This window comes from Lepus europaeus, chromosome 4 (genome assembly GCF_033115175.1).
Source record: "Lepus europaeus isolate LE1 chromosome 4, mLepTim1.pri, whole genome shotgun sequence".
NCBI classification, from domain to species: Eukaryota; Metazoa; Chordata; class Mammalia; order Lagomorpha; family Leporidae; genus Lepus; species Lepus europaeus.
In genome coordinates, this window is record NC_084830.1 from 113,351,434 (window position 1) to 113,377,134 (window position 25,701).

At 40.6% G+C, this 25,701-nt stretch overlaps 1 protein-coding gene across 9 annotated transcripts in view; it reads right to left on the reverse strand.

Moving 5' to 3' along the window:
• TENM2 (teneurin transmembrane protein 2) overlaps positions 1 to 25,701 on the reverse strand; it is a 979,180-nt gene that overhangs the window by 917,996 nt on the left and 35,483 nt on the right. For 2 of the 9 annotated variants that reach the window (XM_062189667.1, XM_062189668.1), the window contains exon 2: positions 10,127 to 10,136. The exons of the other annotated variants lie outside the window; for them this stretch is intronic. In XM_062189667.1, coding sequence (XP_062045651.1) covers positions 10,127 to 10,136 — 10 coding nt within the window. The remainder of the gene's footprint in view (positions 1 to 10,126; positions 10,137 to 25,701) is intronic. 9 annotated transcript variants of the gene reach the window in all.

The following is a 25,701-nucleotide window of genomic DNA, read 5'->3' on the forward strand; positions in this document are numbered from 1 at the left end:
TACCAGTTTTCTTTCTTTCTCCTCAATTAATCCTGGACCCCAAACTTTACGAACTTGCTGCATAGATGACAGAAGGTAAGTTGAAATACATTTTTGTCTACACTCTTGCCTCCAGTAGTGAAATCTATATGCTTCCTCTTGCTCAGCTATGGGCTGCTGGACAGACACAGCCAGTAAAGCCCAAGTGGCAGGAGAGCCGTGCTACACCAGTCGCCCCACATAGGGTGATGTCACAACTCTCTTGGTTCACTGTACCTTGCACACTCACTTTCTGTCTCTTCAGCTTACATGAAGTTTTAGAGATGTCGAGACTCCAAAACAGACTCCAAAACCAAAAGAAATGACTCAGATGAATGAGAGTAGGGGTAGGGTCTTTAAGTCCCCTGAAAGCTGCTGACCAGGAAATGGCTTAAGGAAGCAGACATTTTCTCTTGGCCTTCAAAGGAAGCTGAGCTTCCTCTCCTGCTGTTCCTATGCACACTCATTTCAGGCTTGAAAATACTGGAAAGGACAAGAGGAGACTTGGATAGCTTGCATCCTTCACCTATGGTTCACCTTCATAGAGAGGTGTCAACAGGTGGCTGCTGCACCACCTTTTTTGCTGCCCTTAGGTGGTGAAGAATGACACTCTAAGAAATAAGAGCAGACGTGGCATCTTCATATTCTTCAAGTTTCTAGTGTATCCCATTTTCTCTGAGGTCTTTTCTTGTCACTAATCCCAAGAATCAGAAATCAGGAACAGAAATGAGAAACTGGATCATGAGATTCAAATCTCCTGGCTGATTGCTAGAAAGAATGAAGGTAACATAATCATGTTAATGACTTTCTTTGAGAAACCTGACTTGTGCTTTTGAGTATCACTCATAGGGATGTCTCTTTGGTGAATCATCAAAAGAAGCCTAGTTACCCACATGCATATATTTTCTACTTTAATAAATGAATTTCTCCCTAGAACACTGATTTCCAAGCAGAGATGGATTTTATTTCAAAATTTATTGGTTCTAGCTAGTGAATCTCAGGTAACAATAGCAAATACAATTCAGATGGTCATGGACTCAGGCATGAGTAAATGTTTTTATCTGTAATTTTATTTACTTTAAATTATATAGACAGATACACTCATTTACATAATTATAGATGTGTGTGCATATATATATATATATATATATACATATAAAACATTTATATTCAATTTCTAGAAGGAGGTAAACTTATTCTACTTGGATAGGATTCCCCATCTCAAACATGTGAATTCTAGCCCTAGTTTAGTACTAGATAAATGAATGAGTTTAGGCAAGTCATTTTATTTACAATTAAGATGATTCAGTTGTAGGACATAGTTTTTTTGTTTGTTTGTTTGTTTGTTTTGTTTTGTTTTGTTTTTTCAACAGGCAGAGTTAGACAGTGAGAGAGAGAAAGACAGAGAGAAAGGTCTCCCTTCTGTTGGTACACTCCCCTAATGGCCACCACGGCCGGCGCTGCACTGATCCGAAGCAAGGAGCCGAGTGCTTCCTCCTGGTTCCCCATGTGGGTGCAGGGCCCAAGCACTTGGGCCATCCTCCACTGCATTCCTGGGCCACAGCAGAGAGCTGGACTGGAAGAGGAGCAACTGGGACAGAATCAGGTGCCCCCATCCGGGACTAGAACCCGGGGTGCCGGTGCCTTAGGAAGAGGATTAGCCTAGTAAGCCACGGCACTGGCCAGAACATGTTTTTTTTTTTTTTTTTTAAGATTTCTTCCATCCCAGAGGCTGGCACTCTAGCACAGTGGGTTAACACCCTGGCCTGAAGCGCCAGCATCCCATATGGGCGCTGGTTCAAGACCCAGCTGTTCCACTTCCTATCCAGCTCTCTGCTATGGCCTGGGAAAGCAGTAGAAGATAACTCAAGTCCTTGGGCCCTGCACCCACATGGAGACCTGGAGGAGACTCCTGGCTCCTGGCTTCAGATTGTCGCAGCTCTGGCCATTGCAATCAATTGGGGAGTGAACCATCAGATTGAAGACCTCTCTCTCTGCCTCTCCTTCTCTCTCTCTGTAACTCTGGCTTTCAAATAAATAAATAAAATCTTAAAAAAAAAAAGGTTTCTTCCATCTCTAATACTACTACATTTCATGAAGAGGGTAATTTTTGACATGTAACGAATATGGTTGCTCCAGTGAAATTTCCCATCCTACGCCACAGACTTCTACTGTAGTATGCTATCTCTCAGACACATCTGTCAGAGAGATATCATAACCAGGCTTTAAAAGACAAAACAAAAATATAATTACCTCAGAAAATTTAATTTAATGAGCAATGATCTCAAATTAAGGACCAAGCTTTATTGGTTAATTCATTTTTAAAAAATGTAGTACATTAAAAAAAATGTAGTACATGCATTTAGTTATCAATTGCAGTCTGACTTCGGGTATTTTCCTCACACCTCAGTAGACAACAGAAGAAAGCAACTATATTGAGGATACAACCTTTAAGGAGGTGATTAAGATTAAATGTGCTCATGAGTGGAGCCCAAACCTAACAGAGCTGCTGCCCATATAAGAAGAGGGGACATTGGGACCTCTTTCTGTCATGTGAACATACAGCAAGAAAGTAGCACTGTACAAGTCAAAAAGAGTCCTTGGCAGTCCCCAACTACACTGGCACCCGGACAACCACGGTGGCACACTGACAATCATGCTGCACCCTGACAACCATGCTGGCACCCTGACAACCATGATGGTACAATGATCTTGAATACTTAACTTCCAGAACCATTAGAAAATAAATTTCTATTATTTAAGCCACCTAGTCTATTGTATTTTGTTATGGCCATCTAAAGTAATACATATTTTAGCATCAAGAAGAGGGTACTGAACCCTACTATTCATTAACATATGAAAGTGACATTAGACACTAGAGGCTAGAGGCTTCAAGTGTTAGGGTATGTGTGCCCTATATCAGGGGCAATTCTCACAGAGTCAATTGGAGGAAAAATTATCCTTATGTTCAAGAGGCAAAGCACTTAGCTGTACTGTGTCCTAGTGTTTTGTGGAAGGTAGGACTTGCATGTGTTTAAAGTATATATTTATCTGAGTAGATTTCTAAGCAAAGTGCTCTAACAAAACACTTAAGACAGGGTAACTTATTAAAAAACAGGAATTTATTTCTACCAGTTCTAGATGCTAGGAAGTTCAAACTTAAGGGGCTGGTATTTGGGGTGAGGGCTTCTCTCTCCATCAAAGATGTTTCCTCCAGGGGAGGAATGTTTGTCTTTATGTGAATGAAGGCTAAGAAGAGAACAAAGACCCCCTTTCAAGACCTTTTTTAATGCATTAAACCATTCTTCAGGAGTCTGCCAATAGGCTTCACTTCCCTGCATGGTTGCATTGGGGATTGAGTGTCCGACAAATGCATTTTGGAGGTCACCTCTAGAGCATCATGGAACATCTTGATTCCTCCTGACTGTTACAGTAAAGGTAAAAGAAGAAAAATGAAGAAGGAATTATTAAGCAAAAACAAAAACCGAATTTGAAGACAGAGAAAATGCTCTTACAAGTCATGTGATAAAAAGAGAGAAAAATTGTTCTAAACAGAACACTATAATTGTGGCTGAAAAAAACAGTAAATATAAGGAGCATGGGTGGGACTCACGGACTTGATCAGCAACCTCAGCCAAAGCTGGGGACAGAGATGGCATCGAACCACCAAAAATACTTCCAGTTTGACTAAATGGGAGAGTGGAAAGAGGACATAGTGAAGGAAGGTTTTCAGAGGTCCCAGATTCAAAAGGACCAAAGCACAGAGCTACTCTGTGGTGAACGTGCCCTATTCTTCAATGAAAGGAAAAGGGATAAAGAGATCAACAGAGCTGCTACTTCTTCCACAAGCCATTGTAGCAAGAATCTTCTCTCTCCTGTTTTCAAGGGTAGGGTTGTCTCTGCATTTTGGGTGGCCAGGATAACTCCACCTAGCACCTCAGGGGCAGGGCCATACTCACAGGAACTCCAAGGGGCACCACCATCCCACAAAGTCATGTAGGAGACGGTGCCACCTTAGTGGGCCTCAAAGGAAGACTATTAGGCCAAAGAGGGTTATTCTTAAGTGTTAAAATCCAACAGAATTTGCCTCACTAAGTTCTGGAATTGCCTATGGACTGTCAACCCCTTCTTCTTTCTGATTTCTCCCTGTTGAAATGGGCATTTTTATTGGATTCCTGCCTACCACTGTATTTTAGAAGCATGTAACTTGTCTGGTTTCACAGGGTCACAACTGCACAGGAACTGTACAGAGTCAATCATAACTCAAGTTTCACCCACAAATTATTTAAACATTAGTTAGATGAGAATCTGGAGTTGAGACTTCAAAAGCAATGCTGAACTCAGTAGATGCATGGGGCTGAATTGTGTGTGCAGGGACGTGAATTTAACGAAGCAGGAGTATAATGCAATGGACTGAAGTGTGTTCTTTTAGAATTCATGTAATGAAGTCTTAATGCTGTGTGATGGTTCTGGAGAAGGGGGTGATTAACAGCAAATGAGGTCACAGTGATGAAGTCCTGGTTTTATACAGCAGGAACCCTCACAACAAGAGAAAGGAACACCTGCTCTTGCTTTCTTTCTGCGTGTCATGGGAGGCAACAGCAATAAAGAGGCCATCTGCGTGCCAGGAAGAAGGTCCCCACAAGAACCAGACCATGCTAGCACCCTGATCTCAGATATCCAGCCTACAGAATGGTGAAAAAAAATAACGTTCTATTACTTAAGCCACCTGGTTGATAATACTTTGTTATGGCACCTTGAGCTGACTAATACATAATAAGAGACAATATGAAACTGAAATAACTGGGTCTCATGATTTTTAAGGCACACAATAGGACTGTACTTCTTTCACTGCTTTTAAAAGAAAGTCTTTTTTTTTTTTTTTTTTTTTTTTTGGACAGGCAGAGTTAGACAGTGAGAGAGAGAGACAGAGAGAAAGGTCTTCCTTCCGTTGGTTCACCCCCCCCCCCCCCAAATGGCTGCTACGGCCAGCACGCTGCACCGATCCGAGGCCAGGAACCAGGTGTTTCCTCCTGGTCTCCCATGCGGGTGCAGGGCCCAAGCACTTGGGCCATCCTCCACTGCCCTTCCTGGGCCACAGCAGAGAGCTGGACTGGAAGAGGAGCGACCAGGACAGAATCCGGTGCCTCAACTGGAACTAGAACCCGGGGTGCTGGCGCCGCAGGCAGAGGATTAGCCAAGTGAGCTGCCGTGCTGGCCGAGCAAGGGGGACATTTTTGTCATCTTTGCTATTAGTCTTTAACAAGAGAGAACATGAATTTCCATATTTCTACTCTTGCCTCTGCAACCTGTGATCCATATAATGAAGCTTGCCTTAGCCTGTGTGCCTGAATGAGGATCATGAGGAGCAGAGCTCAAAACCAGTCCACAACAGAGGTATGTTATGCATGAGAAATAAACAGCCTTATCTTAAGTCACTGAGACTTTCCACGTTTATGTTTGATAAAGTCTTCGTGGCCCCTTAGGTGCTGGCAGAGGAAAGGAGAAGAAAATAAAACAAAGCAAACAAGCACTGAAACTACAATCCCTTACTCTTAGGGGGGAAGGAAAGATGGACAAAGCAGAAGCAAAATAACAGCATACTTTGCAGTGTTTTGACTAAAATAGTGGACACAGATTACCGATACAACAAAAAGCAAAAATATGTAAACCTTTGTAGCAATATAAACATTTTAATAATGAGCATGTTCAATGAGAAATAATAAAATGTCATTTTATGCTTTAAGACTTTTTGACAAATATCTACCCAGTCTCATGATCATTTTGGAACACCCATCTGATCTCATCTAACTTTAATGTTATTTGCACATCTTTGTAATTTATAAGAGTAAACAACAGAACACTAATCTTACTTGATGTGTGATAAAACACCCAACAGATACAGAGATCATCACTGGAAACTGATCAGATATCAAATGAACCTTTAATATCAAAGGCATACTCCCAGAGGTATCAGTCTTCTTCGTCACCCTACTGTCTGACACCTCCCCACTATCACGAAGATCTACCTTTCCCTAAGTGGGCCACAGCTTCTGCCTCATCAAATCTTGACACAGGGGCTTCCTCTGCATGTGAACTCTCCCTCCTCTTTGCCAGTTACCATCTGGAGGATGATCCATTCATTTCACAACACTCACTTCAACTGTCAGCTGCTCTGCACAACCTCAGCCCACACCTCCAGGGAAAACGACAGCTTCTGTGGTTGCACAAATCACTTTATAGATATCTCTATCAACATTCTTATTCCCTTTACTCCCAGCTTACCCCCTCACATGTACTGTTGACTGTACTGTGGATTCTAGGTGGGCTGAAAACTCCCTTATTGTGTTGTGAAGCTACAATATACTTACTGAATGATTGGGTGAAAACATCAAATGATAAGCTGTTTCTGCATGAAAATACTGGATACTTTATAAAGGTGAATAATTATGTTCATAATGTTTAATATTTCTCTTATCAACAGGAAGCAAATTACAAATTTGCTTGCCTTCGTTTTTTCTTGCTCTTGTTCTATATGTTATTGATGCTGCTATAACTCAGGGTGGCCCAATATATGAGTTTGCTGGGCTGTGCTTTGTACTAACTGATTCAAAAAAAACCTAAGGAGCCTTGGGATTCTCTACAGCTCTGTCCAAATTTCCCTTTGCAAACTTGTGATATGTGATTTATATTCCTTAGGTAACAGAGAAGCTTTCTTTAACTTTCTTCACAGCTAGCCTACTGAGCCTCTTCAGTCTTCATCCCTACCACTCCTGTGGACAAGAACAAAAGCAGAAAAGAGCCAGGGACCAGAGATGTCTTTTTATACCCTTAATCAAAGGCTACAGCCGCCTGAGCTTGGCACACACTCGAAGCAGCTCTCCCAAGTAGGGCTTGTCCAGATCAGCTGGCTACAGCATGCAGCCAGCAAAATCAGAGAAAGTACAAATTACTGCACCCACCACTTGTCCTGGATCCTTACCCTGCCATATCAAGGAGAAACCAAACAACTAACATCAGATGAAACTGTGGGTGTGCAAGGAAATTTTGACATAGGTTATAGCTTGGGAAAGAGAAGAAATGGATCCAAAACACTTCAGGAGGTCACATTGTATAGAGGCTGGCATCAGTGAGGTATGGAAATGAAAGTAAACTCAATTGCTTACTGATCATGTGATATTAGGAGGTGACTTGCCCTAACACACCTTGGGGTCTTAATGGATAAAGCAAGGGTTGTGACAGTATCCCTAATAGGACTCTCAAAATAATTCATTGGGAATCGGTCAACACAGTGCCCAGCAACCAGCTCATCACATCTCACTTCCACTGAGAACTCAGGCTTCTATTCCTCAGGCCTTTGAGAGCCATATGAATAATAACCTTTACTATGATACTAGCAACTGGTGCTAGTTTGCTTAATTTGATATGTTGGGACATTAAGGAGGAAATAACTGGAATGGAATGTGGAATACTAGAATGTGGCACCCTGAAGGAGATGTATCACCTTTTATAAGACACTCCTTTATCTTCAGTTTCCTCATCTTTTAAAAATAGGATCAAGCAGTGAGTGCTTTGCATGGAACTTAGGACACCATTTGGGACACCTGCATCCCATATCAAAGAGGGTAGGTTCATGCTCCACCTCTGTCTCTAAATTCAGCTTCCTTGTAATGCATACCTTTGGCAGGAATTGAGTACTTGGGTGTGTGCCACACACTTGGATGACATGGAACAGGATCCCAGCTCCTAGCTTCAATAGGGCCTAGCCCTAGCAATCAGGGGAGTGAGCCAGTAGATGAGAGCTGTCTCTGACTTTGACTCTCTCTATTATTTTTAAAATCATAAAAGTTTCATCTGTAGTGCTGATGTGGAATGTGTGGTAAATGAGGCTTTTTTCTTTTGTATGCAGAATAAAGTGGTAACAGTAATGGAAGTGGGACTTGGGAGGGTGTTGATAAAACAGGAATCCTAAGAAGGAACAGGGTGTAGCCCATCAAATAAAAACAGTCAAGTACTGTTCACAATAGCCTTAGTGGCTCTAGGAGCAACACAAATGGGTTATCTGCAAAGAAATTAGAAGTAAATTTCCACAATAATTGACTTTGTTACCTTCTGTTGTCACATTCTTAAACTTTTAGAAGTTTACTGTTCTATTTGAAAGGCTGAGAGACAAAGAATGATAAGAGCAGGAGAAATCTCTTAAGCTGATTCATTCCCGAATGACTTCCAAAAGCTGAGCCAGGCCAAAGCCAGGAGCCAGAAACTCAATCCAGGTCTCCTCAGTGGTTGGTAAGGACCCAACTACTTGAGCCATCACTTGTTGCCTCAACACACTGCCTCACTGTCCACATTAAAAGGAAGCTGGGGGGCCATTGCAGTGGTGCAGAGGGTAAAGCCACCACCTGCAGTGCCAGCATCCCATACAGGCGCCAGTTGGAGTCCAGGCTGCTCCACTTCCAATCCAGCTCTCTGCTATGGCCCATGTCTTCGGCTCCCTGCATCCACGTGGGAGACCCATAAGAAGCTTCTAGTTCCTGGCCTCGGATAGGTGCAGCTCCAGCCATCGCGGCCAACTGCGGAGTGAGCCAGAGGAAGGAAGACCTATCTCTCCCTCTCTGCCTTTCTCTCTCTCTCTCTCTCTCTCTCTCTCTCTCTCTCTGTAACTCTGACTTTCAAATATATAAATAAGTCTTTAAAAAACAAAACAGAGAACTGCAATCAGAAGCAGAGTCAGGATTCCAACAGAGGCATTCGAATAGGGTATACAGACTTCTCAAGGGTCATTTTAACTGCTACTCTAAACAACTGTCTCTCCTGTTAGATTTTAAACCTCTAAGTCCTCCATAAATTCTGATTTCAAAAGGCACATACATCTGGTGACAAATACAAAATGGTTTTAAATGAGGACCCCAAACTGATATTCTGTTCAGTGTTTGCCACTTCAAATATTATGACCTTAAACCAGACCATAGCTTGTAAAGAGGATCTTGTTAGAATCACTCCTAACAAGTTGCAACTTGACATGGAATGCTAATGCAAAGTTGACAAGCAAGAATTAAACTACAGGAAGAGAGTAAAAGTAGGAAAGTAGGGAGAAAGAAGAAGATGAAGACAAAGAGGGAAGAGAAGGAAAAAAAAATGAAAGGAAACATGTTACTAAAAAAAAAAAAAATTCCTGCAACATCAAGTATATTCTGTGCCTAGTCAAATCTAAAAATGTGACTTCTAACATTGAGAGAGCAAGGCAGGGTTCCTGTCAATGTTACTTAAGGTCATTAAGTGCATCTTTTTTTTTTTAAAGATTTATTTATTTATTTGAAAGATGGAGCTACAGAGAAGCAGAGGCAGAGGCTGAGAGAGAGAAGATCGATTCACTAGTTCACTCCCCGAATGGCTGCAACAGCTGGGGCATGCCCATCAGTCTCCAGGTCCTTCAGGTCTTCCCATGAGGGTGCAGCGACCCAAGGACCAGGGCCATCTTCCATTACTTTCCCAGGCCACAGCAGAGAGCTGGATCGGAAGTGGAGCAGCCAGGTCTTACCAGCACCCATATGGGATGCAGATACTGCAGATGGCAGCCCCACCCACTACACCACAGTGCTGGCCCCATTAAGTCTATCTTAAAAAATATTACTTTCAAAAGATACTCTTCTAAAATCAACATTGAAGCGATATTCTAAGGAAGTTCCATTAGTCTTCAATAGAACCTTGATGGTGATCATTGGTTTTTAGTTTATTTAAACTTATAGGGGCAGATGCCCCACTTTGGGGGCTAGAACTAAGCTTGGCCCTTTTCTGGCTGTTAGAACTCTAATAAGCTACTTAACCTCTTTTTATATTATCTTACCCACTGTCAAAAATTAAGAATATGAAAGTATTCTACAGTAAAAGGATTTGGTATAACAATAAATAAAACAATGAATAAAATCACTGAAATGTCTAGCACATAGAATGTAATAGAAGATATAATTATTATGTATTCTGATTTAAATATTTTAGTGCTATATATTTTGTTTAAAACTACATAAATGCAGGGGCCGGTGTTGTGTTGTAGTGGGTAAAGCCACTGTCTGCAGTGCTGGTATCCTATATGGGTGCCAGTTCGAACCCTGGCTGCTCTACTTCCAATCCAGCTCTCTGCTATGGCCTGGGAAAGCAGTAGAAGATGGCCCAACTTCTTGGGCCCCTGCACCTGTGTGGGAGACGAAAAAGAAACTCCTGGCTTCTGGCTTCAGATCAGCACAGCTCTGACCATTGTGGCCATATGGGGAGTGAACCAGCAGATGGAACAGCTCTCTCTCTCTCTCTCTCTCTCTCTCTGCCTCTCCTTCTCTCTCTGCATAACTCTGACATACAAATAAATAAATAAATCTTCAAAAAAACATAAACGCATATATACATACATACATCAAGTCATAATCTGACAGTCTAAGAAACTCAAACCATTGATAAAATGCCTTCATGGTAATTCCATTAAAACTATTTTCTTGAAGTTTGTTGCCATGTCGAGTTAAGCCAATGTAAGCACTAGATACATGAGCCTAGAAGTATTTTGAAAGGCTGATGTTGATTTTTCTACATCTGCTTTATTTTGTAAGAGGCAAAGCTTATTCCAGCCTTGCTGTTTAGAGACCTAACTTTTAATGACACATACTTCCTATCATGCTGATTAAGCCACATCCCTTATTCTGGAGCAAAAAGGCAAGAACACCAAACACATCCACACCAACTGCAAACTAGACAGAGGGAATAACTCTGGTCTCACTTTCATCTCTGGTTGCAATATCACATTTGCCCATCCCTCAAAGAAAGGGCCCTAAATCATGTGACCCCAAATCATATAATTTCTTTGGACTTATTTATATGTTAAAAGGTTTTGGAAAAGGCATTCCCTCCTATCAGTTTGTGCAGAATGTTTATTTTTTCAATAATAATAATAATAAAAACAATAACAGTTACCACGTAATAAGTACCAGGTCTTGCTTTTTAAAAGTTTATGCATTTTGGGTCCCTTATTTCCTGCATTTCTGCAGCCTTTGCTATTTCACTGATTTTCCTAAGAGCAATATTTGAATTCCCTTCTCATTTCCTTTTGTGTATTCTACAGTTATTGTCTTTGTGGTTATCATGGGAGTTCCATTTAACATCCAAAAGTTTTATCACTGAAGTGTGCATCTGCACCAGCTTAACTTCAATAACATACAAAAACTCCGGTCCTAAGCAGCTCCAACCTCACCCCTTTTCAGGGGTCACAAAGCTACATGTTCCTTGTGTGTTGAAAAGCACCAGTTGGTCATTTTTTTTCATATTTCAGCATCTTCAATCATGTAGAAAATAAAAACTAGTGAGAGCTTCTATAATTTTCCATGGAATGGGACTTTACCAGATGTCTTATTTCTAATGTCTTTAAAAGTTCAGTCTGAAGGACTCCCTTCACGCAAGGCAGGTCTAGTGGGGACAAACTTCATCAGCTTTGGTTTTCTGGTGCTGTTGTTTCAATATCCACGTCCTTACAAACTTCATTTTGAAGCTTCAACCCCAGGGCAACATTATTCAGAGGTGGGGCATTTAGGAGGCGAAGAGACCATGAGAGCTCCACAGCTATGGACAGGGTAGTGAGTTTCCAAAAGGACTTGAAGAGGTGAGTTCACTCCTTCCATTATATGAGGACACCTCATGAAGGAACCAACTCTCCTTAAACTGACTTGTGAAACTTGGACATTTGTAGGGCACAATGCAACTTTTTAACACATATTTATAGCTTCACCTGACCATACTAGGCCACTAGCCTTCCCATATCTTTATCTTTCCTTTGAAGAAGGCACCATCTTTGAAGCAGAGTGTGAGTCCTTACAGACACTGAACCTGCTAGTGCCTTGATCTTAGACTTTCCAGTCTCCAGAAGAGTGAGAAATAAATTTCTGTTCCTGAGGCTGGTGCTATGGTGCAGCGGGTTAACACCCTGGCTTGAAGCGCCGGCATCCTATATGGGTGCTGGTTCAAGACCCAGCTGCTCCACTTCCAATCCGGCTCTCTTCTGTGGCCTGGGAAAGCAGTGGCGGATGGCCCAACTCCTTGGGCCCCTGCACCTGCATGGGAGACCCGGAAGAAGCTCCTAGCTCCTGGCTTCCGATTGGCACAGCTCCGGCCATTATGGTCAATTGGGGAGTGAACCATTGGGTGGAAGACCTCTCTCTCTGCCTTTCTTCTCTTTGTGTAACTCTGACTTTCAAATAAATAGATAAATAAATCTTTAAAAAAATTTCTGTTCCTTTTGCAGTTACCCAGGTCAAGGTCTTTTGTTAAGGTGGCACAAAAGGACTGAGACACCTAAAAAGCTCTCATTTCCTTCCTACTGAAGGGCAGTTTTGGAGGATATCAATTGCTGGGTTGATCCTTATTTTGCCTTCCACACCTGGACACTGGATCGACCCAGTGCTTTCTGGTTCTCCAGGTTTTCTGATCATACATCCGATGATGAATTTACAGGGGGAAGATGATGAGAGAGAACTTCCTCTCAGCTCTGCAGATATGCACCTGATGGTCTTGGGCAACAGACATTTTGTTGTGATGCCAGTGAATTTGTACCACCATTTTAAGACTAAGGTTAAGGAAAAAGGAATAGGTGTTTTTGACTGTAGTCACTAGGCCTTCAAAAGCCAAAAATTATTATAAATTTTTAAACTAGAAATGGAAAGGCCATTGAAACATCCTACAGGTTTTAATTTCTCAAAAGACAAGTATAATCTCTATCAATAAGCTAAGTAAAAATGTTTTTGGGGTCCTTCTTCTTTATTTAACTGGAAAGGTTCTAGTGAAAACCGCTGTGGAACACCTTCAGCTGTGACTGGTCCATTTCTTGCTCTGACATCATAAGGAGTTATTGTTATTGTTATTTCATCACAAACAGGAAATAAGCCCCCAGCTCAGGTAGGTTTTTGTCTGTGCTGTCCAGGAAGCTCTGCAGTGGTGACCTGCAGGAGCTGGACTCAGTCGTTGTTCACTTGCATTTCTGTCACTTTTATTTGTTCTTTTTATGTTTTGTTACCTTTTATTTTCTATTTTATTTTGTTCTTCCCCCATTAACATTTTTCCCATTTTGTGTTTGTTTTCCTTATATTTCATTTCTTTTTTTAGACTGATTTTCTTTTCACCACTTCTCTCTTATTTCTTATTACTCTTTTCTCTTATTTTTCTTTTTTAATATTTGTTTATCTATCTATCTATCTATCTATCTATCTATCTATCAGAAAGGCAGAGTGACAGAGAGACAGAGATCTCTCTGCTGGTTCACTCTCCAAACAGCCACAGTGACCGGGACTGTGACATGTGAAAGCCAGGAGCCTGGAACTCTGTCCATTTTCTCAGGTGAGTGTCAGACGTATGCCTGTTATCAACTACAGCCTTTCCTGGTGCATCAGCAGGGAGCTGGATCAGAAAGGGAGCAGCCGGGACCTGAACCTGCACTCAGATATGAGAGGTGGGTGCTGGAAGTGGTGGCTTAGCCTACTGTGCCACAATGCAGGCCCCTGTTTTAATTTTCTGTTTCCAATTGTTGTGGCATTTTCCCCATTTTTTAAGGTTTTGTTTTTTCTCCTTTCTAATCTTTTTTTGGATAGAACCATTTTACTCAGTTTTACTCATTTTACTACTGTTAGTATAGTTAATACTATCTTTTCATTGCAGTTTTCCTCATTGTTTTATTCTCTCACTTTTTTTTTTTGGTAAATTTCTACAGTATTAATCCTACTGACCAGGACTAGCTACTATAGTTACTGCATTCTGTTAGTAGCACGAGTTTAATTGATTAATTAGCATTACTGGTATTACTAGTGGAGTTGGCACCTTGAGTTATTCCATCATGAGGAGAAGGTTCCTTGATGGATATCAGGTTCTGTGTACCACTGGCCAGGACAGCTCCAGCCAGAGGAAGCTAGTCCAGCATCTGCAAACTGGGATGCAGGTGGCCATGAAAGTCATCCCAAGAGAGCATAAGCACTCCTCTAGCTTTCAGAAATGGGGAGCAGAAGCGGAAGTAACAAAAGGCATTTATCAGCTGAGCATCACAACGCCCTTGGTGATAATGCACACAGGAGACAGAGCAAAATTGTCACAGAATCTGTGAGAGCAGGAGAGACCACAAATGTTATGTAGCATAGTGTGGCTGCCTATAGAATGAAGAGGTCTGTCTCAAGTTTAACTAGACTTCATGGGCTGTGCGCTACTGCCACAAGAATTGCATTGTGCTCAAAGACCTGAAATTGATGTTGGCTTGAACATTAAATTAGCAGACTTTGGCCTGAACCACAGGTTAACTAAGGAACAGCTAGACACATTTTTGCAAGATCCCCTGCAATGGACTGTTTACTACCTGACCTGATGGTGAGAAATCCCTTCCCAGCCCAGCCCCAAACAAAGCCCTGTGGTCTCCCCTCTATCCCCAGTACCAGGAGCACTGAGGACCACTTAGAAGAAGGGAACTGTTTGCAGGTAGTAGCAGAGCAAGAAAGTGTTGCAGCACAGCAATGGAGAAGGAGGGTGGAGAGCCAGGGCCAGAAGGGGGTTGGTAGGAGGAGAATCAACTTCCTCCCCTGGATATGCTATATCCTGTGGGCCCCAGAGTCAGGACCTAGAGTCTGCAGGAGAAAGGGGCTGCCCTGTAGCCTAATTCAGAGAAAATCCTCAAGAAGAGGGGACCTCAAGCTGAGCTGCCTGAGTTTTGATTCATTTGTTTAGACTTTTTATCATGATTCTCAGGATTGTATTTAAGTGAACAGTATCTCATTAAATAACCTTATGAGATATGATTTCATCATTATTCTTACTTTACACATAAGAATACTGAAGGTTGGAGGTGAAGTAGCTAGAAAGTGATGAAGCTAGAGTCCCAAACCAAGGAAGATGTCCCTGCACCCAACTTCCTTGAGTCGCCCTATGAATCCCCCTAGGAATTCAGCTGTTTTCTGGTTAGGAAAGGCTTTCTTCCATGACTTTTCCTCTTTTCATCCATCTTAATGCTTATATGCAACTGTTCTAATGTTTCTGTTATCTTTTTTTTTTAATGGCTTCTGGACTCATTTTTAAATGACAGCATTATTGTTTCCCAAGTTCGAATTCACATCCATTACTTCTTTAATCTTCTGTTTCCTTTTAAACTAACTCCTTGCCAGATTTGATTTTGCTCTTGTCTTTACACGTATCAGTTTGCCTCTCACTTTGAGACTTACCCATAATGCCAGCATCCGGAACTATTCTTGGCTTCCTTGATAAGTGTGTCTCTACAGAATATTATTATTTCACTATAGTATGTAGGACATGAAATATACAAGATAACTAACTGAATCAACACCCCTGAAAGATGATTCATAAGTACTTAGATGTTCACTGCTTCCATTTTCATTGTTGAGATAATTAGTTTTTTGTGATTAGTGTTTATGAACTCACCCCAGTACAAACAAATAAAATACTACACAGGATATTCTTCAAGTGATAGGTCACATTAAAAATCCCAAGACATGAGTGTATGCTACTCATGGGGATGAAACTGGAGCAAAGTCAAAGCATCCAGCATCAAACAAAATAAATGCTCACTTTCTGACCCCTCCCCTGCACTCCAGAAGCCTCTGGTTCACTTGTCACGAAGCTATTCTCCAGGGAACAAAGCCTGTTCCGTTGAGGTGGGTGCAGTTTCCAGCAAAGCAACCCTCACCATGATCCAACTGTAGCTGAGAAGCGTGGAAGGCAAAGGAAGCAATTTTGACAAAGAATAACAAGTGCTGTCTATACAATCGTAGAACAAAAACGTAAAAAGGCATAAAAGGTATTGATAATTAATTTAAAATACCGTAAGGAAACCATAGTTAAAGTGAAGGGGAAAATAGAGCCTCAACAAAGACAAACGAAACTGCTAAGGCCTGAAAGGAAATGCCCCGACACATTGGACTGCTAGCACAACGCCCAAGTTCTTTCCTGTAATTATGGCTCTACTTATCCCATCTTAGATTCATAGAAAAACTTGAGTGGATAGGGGATTATTTCATGCTGGGAATATAGAAATAAGTTTGAGCAAATTGCCCATTTGTGATTATTTAAATAAAACATCATAATTGGAATATGTTGGTCGATAAAGGCAATTTTTTTTCCTTCTCTCTCCTTTGTATAAGAACAATACACTAAATGCTATCTTGATTTTTTTAGTGCATTTCTGTAAATACAGTATTTAATGGCAGGTGCCCCCTCAATTTTATATTGTGATAGGCTACATCCAAGGAGGAGTAAATGCACTCTGAGTTGTTTTCCACACTGCCTGGGCTTCGAGAAATCATTAATGACCTTCTCTGTTTGGGTATTGTCTTCCGTGACGACCACATACAGCCTGACTCAGTGATGCTCACACTGAATGGGTCTCACTTTTATCACATTTACTGCAGTGCAGGTTCCCTTATACAGTTAGATTTGCCATCACTGTTTTCATAGCCTCCTTCAAAACATGTATTTCAAATACAAGAGTTCCTCCTGCTTCTTTTTTGCTCTTAACAAAGACACAGTATTGTATAGCCTTAAAAAGACAGAACTTCTTACACTGAAAATAAATCTTTCAGGGTTACCATGTGGCATAAGGTTAAACTGCTTCTTGGAATATCTACATCCCATATTGGAGAACCTGGGTTCAAGTCCTGACTCCACTCTCCATTCCACCTTCTTGATACTGTGCCTCCTGGGGGGCAGCAGATGATGGATCAAGTACTTGGCCTCTGCCATCCACACAGGAGACTTTGTATTTTGAGTTCCGGGTTTTGGCCTGGACCAGCACTACTTGGTATGGGCATTTAGGGAATGATCACCTAATGGGATATATTCTCTTTTTCTCTTTCTCTTTGTGTCTGTCTACCTGCCTTTCAAATAAATAATTTAAAAAAATACATCTTTGTCAGCTAGGCTCAATATGTGGTCCACTCCCATATTCCCAGTCATGTATGGAGGACAGCTTGATAGGCCATTCTCTTAATTCCACATGGACTACCTAACTTTTGATCTTGGAAAAGCTGCTAGGTCAATGTACTTTACAGCAATTAAATAAGACTTCCTGGAAATATTCTCTTATTTCAACTGGCATATAAGTAGAATCAAACAAATTATGCAGGTTTTTCTGAAAATTTGTGGAAAGTGGAATTAAAGTAAGTTTATTTTGTTGTAAAAATAGTGAAATCCATCCATAGTCTTTTCATAATGGGTTTTCCAAGAACTTTTTGAAGACTTCTCTTATAAATTTTTCATAGTGTCCTGCAAGAAACAGTCAATATATAGTATTACTTAAATACCTATGGTGAGCAAAGCTTTGATTACCTGTCAAAGATGACCTGGAAGAATGCTACAGAGTGTTGGCCTCAACTTCAGGCAAAGCCATAGAAAGAAGCCTACAAATGTCAAATGAGAAACACCAGAGGTGGTAGGGGACCTCAAATGCTAAGTAAATAAGAGGAAAGAGAAATGATGATGGGCTACAAGAAAACTGCCCTCCTGCCGACACCTAGGTTCTTCAGTTTAAAAAATCTCATTGAAGCATTAAGGAATTCAAAGCCATCAGGTCAGCCAACAGTTTACAACCTGAAATTCCTTGCAAACACTTGATGAGTAGAATCACTCAATTAAGATCCGCAGATGATAATTATGATGACACTTTAGCTATTTGAAGACAACTCTCTAGTGCTTTTCTCCATAGTTCTTTTATATCATGAGGTAGCGATGTTTAAAGAAGTGACATGCTCAAGGACATATTAGTCTAGACAGCAAAAGACACACAAAAACAGATTTTCTAAAACTCCAATGACTTTGCTGTTATGAGACATTTCAGGAAAGTTTCAGATATTTTATTCAGAGCAACATAATTTCTTCTATAATAACTAGTACCAGAACATTAAAGTATATTTTAGTACTATGGATAACCAACTGACACAAATGTCAATTGTAAGTAAATGAGAATATGAAATTAAATCATCTTAAAGACAAAGGATCGAGGCTGGCATTGTGGTAAAGCCCCCCGCCTGAAATGCTAGCATCCCATATGAGCTCTGGGTCACACCCTGGCTATTCCACTTCCAATCCAGCTCCCTGCTAATGGCCTGAGAAAACAGCAGAAGATGGCCCAAACATTTGGGCCCCTGCTGCCCACATGGGAAACCTGGAAGAAGCTCCTGACTCCAGCATTTGGCTAGGCTCAGCCCTGGCTGTTGTGGCCATCTGGGGAGTGAACCAGCAAATGGAGGCTCGTTTTCTCTTTGACTTGCAAATAAATAAATAAATAAATATGAGAGAGAGAGAGAAGGAGAAGGGAGGAGGGGAGAAAGTTAAAGGGTCACCTATAGTGATTGCTACTATAAATCAAAGCCTGGATTTCCATCTTTTACCTCAGTTCCTTTTGTTTTTCTTTCCATTTTCAAAAATGGCAACTATGGACATAAGTCACAAAATTCATAGCTGGATTAATTCAATGATTTCTTGACAGATGTTTCTTAATTTCTATATCTACCCAACTGTACTTCTTCCTTCACCCCATTCCCAAAATTATTAACATAAAACTAAAGAGAAATATGCTACCATTTTCTTTAGAAACATACTAATGAACTTCAACTATACATAGGAACACATCCAATCTTCTTGGCAAGCTACTCAACATTCATCCCATTGGCCCCAAGTTGGGCCTGTTCAGCTTCACCATGAGAGCTTACTATGTCCATAAGCACAACCAACACCTGACATAGTTCAAATGGTCAATAAACCCTAGTGGGTATGACAATATTGAGGCTGGAAGGTATTGGCTCTTTTCCAATTATTGTCTTTTATTGATACATTCAGCCAATACATGCTGATCCTTATTTCAGGAATGCTCAATATTTTAATGAAATAAACAGGCTCCAGTTCTCAATGCACTTCTATTTTACTTGGAAGAAAAGCAGAAAAATAGAAAATTTTTAATACTTTAATAGATACTGACAAACACACAAAAAAATAAGGAAACAGAGATGATAAAAACACATTCAGAAGAAGCATTTGAACATTTAGAAAGGGGACTAGGTAAAATGCTGGGGTTTAAACATGTCTCCTAAAAGTTCATGTTTAGAAAGTTAATCCCGAATTTATATATTGGTAGTGTTTGGAGGTGGCCTTTGGGAAGTAATTAGGATTAGATGAGGCCAGAAAGGTGGGGGCCCATGAGGGGATTAGTGGCTCTCCCAAACAAGGAGGTTTATTTTTTCACTCTTCGGGTTTTTTTTTTTTTATTTACTTACTTTTTTTATTTGTATAAGGTGAACAAATTTCATGTATTGAATATATACAGGTATAGGAGAATGATACTAATGAAGAGAGATCCAATTTGGCAGCTTGCTCTGTGTCCCCATATGCAGCTCTGGGCCATGTGAGAGGCCCCCACATATGTAACCTGTTGATCTTGGACTTCCCAGCATCTAGGACTCTATGAAATTTCTTTTCTTTATAAATTAGTCCACAGTCATTCTTCTGTAGCAGCCCAAAACAGACAAAGAGAGAAGACTTCAGTGGCAAAGTGATATCTGAGCCAAGAGCTAAAGAAAGTAAAGGGTTGTTTCAAGTTTCTGTCAAGGAATGAGTAAGGGAATAGCTATGGCAAATACCATGAGGTACAGAGTCGAGAGCAGCTCAGATTAAGGGAGGTCCTTGTAGAACGACTCAGAAAGCTAAGAAGCCAGAACAACATTTAGGGGCCTGGAGGTCACAGCGAAGATTTCAATTTGTTGAATGATATGGGGGACATTGAGGGTGACAAGCATAGAGACAAGAAGACTGATTTGTTTCAAGCAAGGCCATGCTTCATGCTGTGAAAATTTAAGGATAACTCCATGCTTTCAGCTAGAACAAATGGAAAAAGAAAAATACATCACTTCAGTGTATCCAACAGAGTACATCCACGAAACTTTTGTACCCATCCACTTCTGCCTATCTGTGCTCCAACTCACTCAGCCTAAAATAACATCAGTTTTAACATAATCCAATAACATCATAAACATATCTCATCCCTACCTAATTTGTTTTGCAGAAATTTGGATGATCTTTTAAATACAGGAAGGCCTGCAATCATTTACCTATTGACTTAGAAAATAATTGTACTACTATCTTACAGTATTTTGTCACTCTGTCCCTCTCTAATATCATCTCTTTGGCTTTATGACACATTCCAGAACCTTTTCCCTTCTTTGGAATGTCACATATTGAAATCTCTGTCTTTTAAGATATCTTCCTTTCCTAATCTTTTGAAATGTTAATGTCTTTTCTTGCTTCTGACTACAACTTAAATATTAGATCCTCAGGAAGCGTTTTCTGGAAATGCTCCCTAAGGTGTGTCACTCCTTGTAATTCTGCTGTAGATCAGCCTTTCACTTGTCCATTAGTTTACTCACCTAATATTTACTGAGTGTTTATATCCCTCCAAAATACCACTTTTACCTACTCATTCTGTTCATTCCAACTTGTGACTATAATTTCTGCCTCCCAAACTGGACCCCAAACTCCATGAGAGGAAAAGTTGTATATGTTCTATTCAGCACTGTAATCCTTTCTCTGATATGGCAGACAATGAAAAACTGTTTTTAAAATAAATGTTTAATGTTATTCAGAATTTGCTTGTTTTCCTTTAGGCTTCCAATATAGTACTTATTTCATTAAAATTTTATATCGTAGGTAATTATAAATAGCCACTTTATCTAATAGCATGTAGCTTCCTTGAGACAGAAATTATTTCTCCATCATTATTATGTCATTCAAAAGGGTTGGTTTAGTCATTTTGGAACTAGAATCACTTTGTGAACTGAACTGATAACTGAACTTAACTTTGGGTTTTTTACCTAATATCTAAATTGAATGTGTCCTAGAAGACTTGGCTTTATTATACTTTTTAAAAGTATGTATAGGAAATGATGTTGGGGCACAATGGGTTGAGCTGCCACTTGGGGTATCCACATCCCACACTGCAGTGCCTAGTTTGAGTCCCAGCGACTCTTCTTCTGACCCAGCTTCCTGTTAATAAGCCTGGGAAGGCAGCAGGTGATGATTCAAGTGCCTGAGCCTTTGCCACCAATGTCAGAGACATAGATGGATTTCCAGCTTCTGGTTTCAGCTTGGCCCAGCCCCAGATGATGTGAGCAAGCCAGGAGTAAACCAGCCTACAGAAGATATCTCCCTTTCTGTCTTTCACTCTCTTTGTGTCATTCTACCTTTCAAATTGATTAAGTTTTTTAAAAATGCTGGGCTTCTAAATCTCCTCATGTGCTGGGTCAGAGAGGTCCTTTCTGAAAGCTCTGTGTAAAGAGACCTCCCTCATTCTTCTAAGTTACTCTGTACCACTGCTCTAGTTATTTCTTATCAATGTAGCACCAACTAAAATCACCTCATTTGTTTATTGACAAGTGTATGATCAACCTCCTCAGTCTAGAATATAATATAATGCTATAAATCTGGGTCTGCTTATGGCCACTATCTCAATATGCCTAGAACAATGTTTAGGATACAGTAGAACACACATAATAAATATTTGTGGAATGAATGAATCAATGTATACATAATTAAAATACACCACTGCCATTTATTATAAACCATTGACCAACATATCACTCTTGAACTGAATGTCAGCCAAAATCCACAAGATAGCCTTAAAAGCCTTTCCAGATTCCAACAGGAAGTCACATGGGTCCTCTCATATAGAATGGGATAGAAAGGGAAAAAGGGGTAACATAGGTAGTGAGTTACTAACAGGTGCAATAATATAAAAGATTTCCAGAATTGGGCTTTTCCCCTCTGTGCATCTTCAGGAATGAGTACAATTCCTGGCTCATGGGAAATCTGTAACAGATGCTTGTTGAACTGATCTGAAATTAGAACAAAACCCTACACTAGGACATTTGCTACTATAAACTCCAGCATCATTCAAACTATATTTAAACCATATTTACTTATTTATAAGTATCATTTAAATAGATGAATATAAATTCCTGTCGGCTAATTTTCAGTGATTTACTGAAATGCTCTATTTAAAAATGTCAAGTGGCCATTAGCAGTAAACCTCCAAGAATTTATCTGCTATAATATTCCTATTTAAATATTGTCATTGCCTTATTTCACTTTATTGGTTTATTTTTAAAAATCTCTTTGAAATTGCTGAAAGTTTTTAATAGCAATTCATTCTCAGTTTAAGGTGATTAAAACACATGGAGTAGAAAAAGAAGGTGAACTTTTCATGGATTTGATATAATGTCACTATCCCCACTGCCAGTAGGGGCTGCTAGAGGGAACTTGCACTTGAGTGAGGCCAAAAGGCAAAGTCTTAACTTGCTCTGAGCCAGGTTAAGACAAATTCGATTCATGTGATTATTTCTGTAGACTCATAACGAGGTTGTTTGGGACCTCTCACTAAAATTCACCTTGTTCCCTTGATCCGTAACTTATTTTAGTCATCTTCAATACAAGTATCTCTGAATGTACAGTACTAATATTACTATCTTAAAGCACTGCTGATGATACTAAAAACACTTATTTATATTTCTACTTCATATTTATTTTTATGGTTTTGTTTTGTTTTATTCAGTTTCTATCCATATGCATGTAGTCTCAGGAAGTATGAATCCTCCTCCTCAAAACAGACATTTAACTACCAGATCTGTTCTAACCTCTCTCAAACAAGGCAAATAAACAAGGATGGAACTCTGTACCCTCTCACACCTGCAGTTCAGGTGTTTATGATCAAAATGCAGCTTCCTCTGAAGACTCTCATGCTCAGATTTATTAGCTCAAGTTATACAGATTAAAGTGGCTTTAAAAAAGTATCTTCCATCTTTTGAAAGGAGATCTAATTGGCAATGAAAAACCATATGTTGTTTCTGACAAGAACAAATTCTGAGATAGACAAGGGTCGTGTTTCTCTGACTGCAGTGCTATTTTCAAGTTGTAAGTATTAACAATACTGTGCTTCTCTTCAAGAGTATATCCTACACCATCTCTCAAAAATGAGCTGTTTAACTTAGCTATTGATGGAAGCTGTGATGGCCTCATGCAATGCCTAGCAAAGATTGAGCTCCTTTAATGGCTGAGTCACTGTATTCAATACTTCCCATAATTTATCTCTAATGTCTCCAACAATACTTCAAAACAAATGCCATTTTCACTTCACCATGATAAGCCCACAAGGGGACAACATACTCAAGGTCAGAGTTCCCTGAGGGTCATGGCTGAAATGAACTGAAACTGAGATCTTTTGGGCTCTACGTGAGTGGCGAATGCTCTCTAGTTTGGTCTCTCATCAGACAAGTCTGCTTGGCTTCTTAAAACTCAGATTCCCGGGTCCTGCCCCCACAGTTTCTGTTTCAGAACATTCTGGGTACCCTCTGACCTCCTACACGCTCTCAAGTTCAGAGACAACACTGCTGCTTTTCTTCCTAGATCACAGGTTAGAAGCTACCATCCTGCACCATGCTCTTGGCTGGAATGTAGGTTCCGGCAGTAAGGCCAGCCCAACACTGATTCTCCAGGGATTTTATGTAGACTTTTACATAACTTGACACATTACCAACCTAATAGTTATCAAGGTATTTACAGATGGTATTTGTGGAATTTCAGGCAACTTTGGTTTTTGCTGTACTCTTCTCAATATGTGCAAGTAATTCTTATTATCAGTGAGTAAAGAGATGGTGACATTTGATAAAAAATAAAACAGGAAAGCTCAGAATTATTTCATTTACCAAGATCCCAGCATTATAGCACCTTATTCAGGGAGGATAAAATACACACACACGTACACAGTTGTACATGTATATATGAGAATAGTTTTAAGAATTTATGAAAATTCAGTTAAGATACAATTTTATTTTGCTGTGAAACTTTTTTGAAATCCATGACTTATTGTAAATACACAGATTACATCTACAACATATTATATATACATACTATACCATATGTGTACACAGATACACACACAGATTCTTATCTGTAAAGCAGACATAAATTTACATATTTACTTTAGCTTAAACTAGATTAGTCAAGAAGAGCTGAGTCCAAAGTCTGAATCAGGTGCTTACTATCCATTTATCCATGCCAAGTAAATTCAATGCATTAAATTCCCTTTCCTTGTCTCCTTGCGCTCTCTCCTTCCTTCCTCCCTTCTCCCACCTCCTCCTATCCCCTCCTCTCCTGACCTTCCCTTCCCTCCTCCTTTTTTTTTCTTTTTTGAGATTTATTTATTTATTTGAAAGGCAGAGAGAGGAAAGGCAGAGAGAGAGAGAGAGACAGACAGACAGAGAGAGGTCTTCCATCCAATGGTTCACTCTCCAATTGGCCGCAATGGCCGGAGCTGCACCCATCTGAAGCCAGGAGCCAGCAGCCTTTTCCTGGTCTCCCACATGGATGCAGGGGCCCAAGGACTTGGGACATCTGCTGCTGCTTCCCAGGCCATAGCAGAGAGCTGGATTGGAAGTAGAGCAGCTGGGTCTCCAACCAGCACCCATATGGGATGCTGGCACTGCAGATGGTAGCTTAACCCGCTGCCCCACAGTGCTGGCCCCCACTCCTTCTTTCTCAGTGTTACACAATCTGCATACCAGTCAGGCAAGGGTTCTCTGGGCCTAGAAATCTTGTTCCCATTTGCTCCCAAGGTCCTGTTTGATGTACAAGGCAGTGCTGCCCAGCTCTTTTGTTTGTTTTTATTTTTTTGGTTTTTCTTTTAGTTTCTCAATATATTTATTTATTTATTTATTTATTCGAAAGGCAGAGTTATAGAGAGGCAGAGGGGGAGGGAAGGAGTGAGAGAAACAAGGAGGAAGGAAGAGAGGCCTCCCATCTGCTGGTTCACTCCCCAGTTGGCTCCAACAGCCAGAGTTGGGCTGATCAGAAGCTAGGAGCCAGGAGCTTCTTCCAGGTATCTCACGTGAGTGCAGGGGCCCAAGGACTTAGGCCATCTTCACACCTTTCCCAGGCCATAGCAGAGAGCTGGATCAGAAGAGGAGCAGCTGGGACTTGAGCTTATGCCCACATGAGATGCCAGCACTGCAGGCGGCAGCTTTACGTGCTGTACCACAGAAATGGCCCCGCTGCCCAGCTCTTAACACTTCTGGGCCCCATTCTGGGCAACCAACATGGCAGCACATGACAAGAACTCATCCAGGTCAGCCTTCACCTTCATTTAATCCCAAATTCAGAAGACAGTTTCCTTTCCAGAAACTTCAGTGACATAGACAAGGGTATCATTGAAGTACATGGAGATTCAAGAGATTCCCTCGGCTACCCTCAATTGTTATGTGGGCTCTTTAGATAGATCTAGGAACTCAATTAACACCTAAGCTGATAAAGCAAAGTACACACATTTCATTAATTTGACATGTGTGTGGGGACATTCACAAAATTGTGAAGCCCACAGAAATGACCAAAACATGATGTTTTATACTTTCTAGACAAAGAACAGCAAATCTGTGCAGGAATGACAAAGACAAATGGCTAGCTGGACTAGGGTAGTAAATTCTAGGATTGTTATTAAGAGAAATCTGGGAGGCAGGAGAGGGAAGCACAGAAGTCAAGGGACCATCAGAGTGACTTGACAGAGTTTGTTTATTCAGGTTCACTGCAGCTCCCATTACCAGTCTCTGGTAATCAAGGCAATTTCCCAGC